Source organism: Crinia signifera, chromosome 1, assembly GCF_055691185.1.
Source record: "Crinia signifera chromosome 1, ASM5569118v1, whole genome shotgun sequence".
In the NCBI taxonomy this organism is placed as follows: Eukaryota; Metazoa; Chordata; class Amphibia; order Anura; family Myobatrachidae; genus Crinia; species Crinia signifera.
Genome location: NC_139217.1, coordinates 172,455,017 through 172,461,929, shown reverse-complemented (window position 1 = coordinate 172,461,929; position 6,913 = coordinate 172,455,017). Strand labels below are relative to the sequence as shown.

General features: G+C 40.9%; 1 protein-coding gene across 1 annotated transcript in view; it reads right to left on the bottom strand.

The window, feature by feature from the left end:
* Positions 1-6,913, bottom strand: part of DNAH6 (dynein axonemal heavy chain 6) — a 270,855-nt gene that overhangs the window by 202,475 nt on the left and 61,467 nt on the right. Inside the window, 3 exon segments of the mRNA XM_083177142.1 lie at positions 2,874-3,002; positions 4,978-5,229; positions 6,422-6,574. Of these exon segments, the coding sequence (XP_083033268.1) occupies positions 2,874-3,002; positions 4,978-5,229; positions 6,422-6,574 (534 nt within the window).

Here is a 6,913-nt window from a genome sequence, read left to right as displayed (position 1 = left end):
ACTTACAGGGGCGTCAACAGCAGTGTAGACCCCTGGGCATAGCAATGTATTGGGGCCCCTATCGATCCTCCAGCGGTAGGGGTGGGGGAAGCTTTGATGTCCCACGGGTGGTAGGGGGTATTATATCAACCGCTCAGCATGTAGGGCCTGGATCAGTAATTTCCACTAATTACCCCTTTACTGCACAAATGGTGGGAGATGGGGTGGGAGAAGGGGGCATTGGGCTGAATGAAGGGGCCCTGATACATAACTTCCAGGGTGGTAGAGGATGTTTAATATGCAGAGGAGGGGTGTATTGTGGAGTGGGCTTATTATTCATAATTTTCTGGTGGGAGGACAGCTTGCTTGACTGCAGATATCGCCAGTTTCCAGAAATTGATTTATTAGATTTTAATGGAAATAAAAACTAGAGAATCTCACCTACCAAATGATATTGGGGACTAGGGGATCAGAGTTCAGGAGGCAGAGCAATCTAATATAAAACTGCATACCAGGTTTGTGGAACTGGAGCAGTAACCAGCTGCTGGAAGGCTGATATCTCTGGTTCTGGGAACAGTAGAGACAAGCTACTAGTGTCCATCAAAGGGGCAGAGTCCCAGCTTTTGGAATATATCCTCAGAAAAACTCTAAGTCAGACAGAACCTGAAATATTTGACTGGGAAGAGCAATTAACAGGCTTGGATGGGGACCACTGCTTTGAAGTCAGATATCTCCGGTTCCCAAGGGCCGATTTTTAAAATTATTGTACCCATGGAAAGAGGGGACCCTCAGCTTTCAGCCTAGGGTCCTTAGACTCCTGGGGGGGTTTCTGGGTACTCAGAAACCCCCCCTGCGTGCGCTACTGACCACTGTCCTAGAGGAGAGAGACAGCTATACAAGAACATGTGAAATAAAAAACTGTTAATAATTGTAATACTTTCTGTCTATAATTAGGAAATATTCAGTTCACTTCTATGCTATTGCCTCCTTATAATAATTTATTTATAAGTTATTTATTATTATTTTACATTTGGGGTGATACGAATAATCTCATGTGTCATTTAACGACACAAGTTATTATGTATGAACATATATAGAATAAAAGTGGGGACATTTGTTCTTTTATTTTTCATTACTTAATTAAACAACTAGTCAGTGGCTCGAAGCCTCACTACAAAAAGAAAAATTCACCGAAAATACTTTTGACAAGAGCTACATAGAAACCCTATAGAAAAACCATGTGCACTGCAGGTGGGGCAGATGTAACATGTATAGAGAGAGTTAGATTTGTGTGAGTTATTTTGTTTCTGTGCAGGGTAAATACTGGCTGCATTATTTTTACACTGCAATTAAGATTTCAGTTTCAACACACCCCACCCAAATGTAACTCTCTCTGCACATGTTACATCTGCCCCACCTGCAGTGCACATGGTTTTGCCCATTTTCCGAACAAATTTGTACTGCGATCAGATCTGTATAAGGGCCAATGTGTTTATATTATACAGATTTGTATTGCTTCAATAAAAGAAAAATTGATAAAAAATAAAAAAAACTCATCAGTGCAGCTGTGGTGTATTAAAAGGCATTTATGTCCAGCTGCCTATGTAGGGAAAGCCCTGTTTCCTGGGAATTACAAGAAAAGTCTTGTAGCATATGGATTTTTGTGGTGACTATAGTGTAAAAAGTATATACAAGATATAGGGCCTAATTCCTGGATTGCTTGTGTAATTCATAGGCCCTTATTCTGCTTCATTCGCTCGGACGTAACTTCAAAGCTCTATTCCAATAATTTTTACATTACTGAATGAGTTTGGATCGTTTGCTGGGTATAAAGTAAATCTGAACAAGTCTGAGATTTTACTGGTATCGCCTTCTACTCCCCCAGTATCCTTTCCATTATTAAATAAGTTTAAGTTTGCTAACCAATTTATTAAAAATCTAGGTATTCTTGTTCCAAGTAAAGTATCACAATTATACCATCTTAACTTTGATCTACTATTATGCATGGTTGCCGACTTTCTGGCTGCTCTCTCCGGGAGAGAACAGCCAGCTCAGTATGGCAGGTGGGCGGGCCCAAAGCTGGGAGGGAAAAGGGGCGGAGCCATGGCTGTGTTAGCCCATTTATGGTCGTGGCTAGACCGAACGCGTCATTTAGCCACGCCCCCCGTGCAATGCCGGTATTTTATACATTGCACTGCGGGGAGCAGGGTTTAAGTGACGCGATCGCGTCATTTGACCCATGGAACCCCCCACGGACCCCCTCTCCGCCGGAGAGGCAGGACAATGCGGGAGGGTTGCCGTCCTTTCTGGGGTGCCGGGAGGGGGACCCGATTTCCAGGACCCTCCCAGACATTCCGGGAGGTTATGCAACCCTGCTATTATGATATAGTTTGTTTCTTTATTTTATTTACTATCACAGATGTGGAAATCTAAAGCTGGGTACATGATGGCCAATATATCGGCCTTTCAACTGAACAGCCATTTTATCATTGGCATGTCAGTGAGTGTGTTCCAGCAATATGTCTGTAAATGATGTGGTTCACCGACATTTAACTGGTACACACCCGCTGATGTACACAGCTGATGGACAGTATATCTGCAGATATATCAGCACATTGTGCTGTGTGTACTCATTCATACACTTGCTGCCAAGGCCACCACGTCTGACATCATTAATAGGTGGGCACATGTAAATGCTCGTCCAGTTGTGAAGACAGGCATGACACATCAGGCTGACGATTGGTAATTGAGTATACACTTACCAATAGTCGTATAGCTCTGTGGGTGTCGGCCTAGTGTGTAGCCAGCATAAAATGAATATGCTACTATTATGCTACTATTAGATTATTTAAATTATTGACGGAAACATTACAAATTATCATAAAAATCTTTACCTTGAAATTCTTTTGATATGTTTTGTATTGAAATGCACGCTTTTGTAATTCATCTAAAATGTTCTGCATGTCAGACAGTATTTGTTTCACTTTGGATTGATCAGCTCCAATATCAAGTATCTGTGGATCCTACAAAACAAATCATATATGTTTAATAATGTGCATTACAAAGTGCAGGCAAAATATTTTTTTTATATACAGCAACAGTAAATCAGATATTTGTAATAATAGTATTTAGATCTCTAGATCCAGATATTTAGTTTTCTTGACTCAGTAATATTTACTCATGCCCTGTACACATGGTGCAATTCTGACTAGCCTTCGATTCGATTTAGACTACAGTATATAGTCAAAATCGATTCAAAATCTAATAACATTGAATGGTTTTCAACTGCATTCGATGCTGATTTGATCCCGATGTGTAGCCCCGTGGCATCAAAATCGATTACAGATGTGTACTACACAGATGCAGCCCTTCTCCCCCTTGCTGACAGCGTGCCAGATTTCAGTATCTGGCGGCTGCTGGTGAAGGGCGGACTGGCGGACTTTGACGCAAAAGTGTCTCACACACTTGCCGAGAATGGGCCACGTGAGAGTCTCCGACGCGCGTGCGCCCAATCTGCCGGATGGCAGGATGGGAGTGGCTCCATCTGTATAGTCAAAAATGTAATGTGTACACTGTACCATGCGATTTGATTCGGATTTTATACCAATCGAATCAGGATTGAATAGAAAATGAATCGAACTGTGTATAGGACTTCACATCAAAACTTGTGTTTAATTTTCAGGGGACAATATAAATTGTGAACACAAAAAAATTAATTGACTGTGGAAGCATACAAAGAAAAGCACATATTGGGATGTCATGTTGCTATATTAATGAAAGACAGGAAAGGAGTTGAGGTTCTCAGGGGGTATTAATCAAAGCATGGTGACAGATAAAATTGTGAGATATCAAATCGCACAGTAAAAGCGCAGTAAAACTGTGGTTAAGGTAGGTTGACCCATGGGTTTTGGGATAAGTACCCAGAGCTATTTGTTAACCCGTTCATGGTACCTACTATATGGACACTTACCATGGATTTCAGTACGAGCCTGCCTCAGACTTGGCCTCTGCATTAGGCCAGTTAATTACCCCATCTAATTAACTCCAGGCCCTATATGACTCTAAGGAATATACTAAAGCTTCTTAAAATTAAACTGAGGGTGTAAAGATAGCAGCAAGATTTTAGATATTATTTCTCTATAGCATTCTAGAAAATGATACCCAGAATCGTATCTGTTTTAGAAGCTTTAGTAAATGTGTCTCCAAAGCAGCGTGGCCTGTATTGCAGCACAGTAAAAGTCAAGGAGATTTCAGCAATGAACATGACTGAGTGCATAAATAATATTTGCAGTTAGTCAATAACTATGAAACACTTTAGTGGGCCCCATAGTCAACACTTGTGAACATAGATTCAGAAGTAGCTGTGTGCAAATATAGGATGCTAAGCTACCATCTATACCAGTGGTTTCCAAACTCAGTCCTCAGGACCCCCAACAGTGTATGTTTTCCAGGTCTTCTTACAAGTGAATTATATCCACCAGTGCATTTATTAAAATGTGGCTGGGTGACCTGGAAAACGTGTACTGTTGGAGGTCCTTTAGGACCGAATTTGGGAACCTCTGATTTATACCTTCTGTTTATTAGCTTTAAATTACAGTGTATTATCTGTTATTAGACTGGGAGGTGTATAAAGCTTATTTATTGAGGCACGTATTGAGGGATTGTACTTATATTTAACAGAACCATAACAGTTTAATAATTTAATACCTAATCCAGCGCAAGGCTGTAACTAAAAGCAGCCATAATATTGATACATGATCTGACTGTAAAAGCTGTCTACAAGTTGCAGCTGTACACTCTCTGATGTGTTGCTAATACAGTATAACGTACATATAGCATTACATTTTCTACAATGGTTTTAAAAAACAAATAATGAAATGTGATCAAATGTGTTACTGAAATGTCACAAATGTGCTTAGTGAAGTTGGAGAAATGTTTCTTCACATTAAACAGCATAAACCCAGCATGTACATTAATATTCCCTATTATTAACCATACCTGTGATTGCTGCCTGACATCCTTCACATCTTTGTTTAGTTCAGCAATGTCTTTGTCTAAGGAATGACAGAATTTCTCTATGCTGCTGTCTCTTTCGCCTACTGACTTATCAATTGCATTTCGAACGGCTATGATTGAAGTCTTGAGAGTAGCAAACACTGCAAAATCCTCAGGAGGTGCAGGTACAAGGTAAGTGTCAATGAGCTGGTACATCTGGGATACAACATTGGACTCTTCTTCAAGAACATCAATCTGAAAATAGATTGGGAATCAGTCCTGGATATTTATATAAGGCAGAACCAGTACTGTGTAACCAATGTACAGATTAAAGCATGACAATGGTATTCTTTGGTTGTTACGCTGATTGGTCTGAAATGACCATAAATGATTGTACTGTACTGTAGCTTGGACATATATTGGTACACGTGTTCTATTCTGTTCAGCGAAGATCAGGTCGCAGAACAAGCATTGTTGCAACTGTCAGCTTGTGAAGAGGACACCATATAATAAATTTTAAACATGACCTGTACAATAATTTCAAAACAAGGGGAAATGTTTCAGAAATGATGCAATGGAGAGAAATGTCAGCATTTGGTTTGGGCAACAAGCAGTAGAAAAATGTAACTCATAAGATAATTTACATAAGAAAGGGGGCCTGTTGTCCAATTTCGATGTTCACCCGTTTGTGTGAACTAAAATCTGCAAATCTGTATTGCACATGCCCACATGAAAAGCTGCACGCATGTATTAATGCATTCTGAAAGTGTGCTTCTGGGCAGTGGGTTGGAGAAGGGAATAAGCAGCTATTTAACATAGGCCAAGTACAGTACAGTGCACTGGAATGGAGATGCATAGTTGTCTGTTGGTAGTTGCATCAGGTTGGGTATTGAATCCCAGAAGGAAGCTGCCAGCAGCAAAATCCAAATAAATCCCATTATTTTGGAACCCTAGTGAGGCAGATACAGATGGAGACCCTCTTTTCTTTGCCCAGCATTTGCCAGAACGTCCCCGCTGTCGAGAGCCGGCGGAAAGGGACTCCATCAGACTGGGACACGCGTGCATCTCACGCACGTCCCAGTCTCTCAGCGGCGGGACCCTGCCCATCTCCGCTTCAGGGAGATGGGCAGGGTTAGGGGGGTCGGGGCAGCGATGGGGACTGTCGATGGAGGCGGCAGCCGGCGGCAGGGAGCTCAGTCGCTACGGGGCGCTGGCGGCTGCTGGTGAATCACGCTCCATCTGTGCAGCATATTTCCACATGAGGGTAATGTGGAAGATCCAGTCCAGGTTTTAGAGCAGCAGCAGGAAAATTAGATCCAGCTCATTTATTAGATTTAAATGTGGTATAATGTCATTTGCTAGTGTAAGATCTATTTGACATATAGGGAGAAAAAACATGAGAAAAAAACAATAGAAATACTATTTCTAAAAACTGTTTATAACTCACCCGTTCTTGAATTTCATCCAAAAATATTAAAGTATTTACAAAATCCAAGGTTGTAGAAGGAAAAAACTGAAGTCTGAATTGGGCATCTTGAGCTTCTGCTATGATGGCATCCAACTTTTTCTTAGCAAGAATAGGAAGGATTTCATTTATTGCCTGGTAAACAAAAAACAATATATGAAAGATGTCTGAACAAGATATTAAAAGCGGTTGGGTCATTGCGGCTTAATATTTATTAGGAAATGTTTAAAATGTTTACAGACTCACATACTGTACAATGTATATAGTAGCTTACTACTATCAGTGTTGTAAAAGCTGTTTGCACACTAATGAGATCTGCCTATAAGGCTTGGGCCACACATAGTGGCCAAGTGGGTCCCATACAGTATAGAGTCCAAGATGTCCGCACTCAAATCACGTATACTAGTGGCATGTGGGGGGGGGTGCTCCGTAAGATGAAAAACATCATAGCATATAGAAAGAATTTCATGGTAT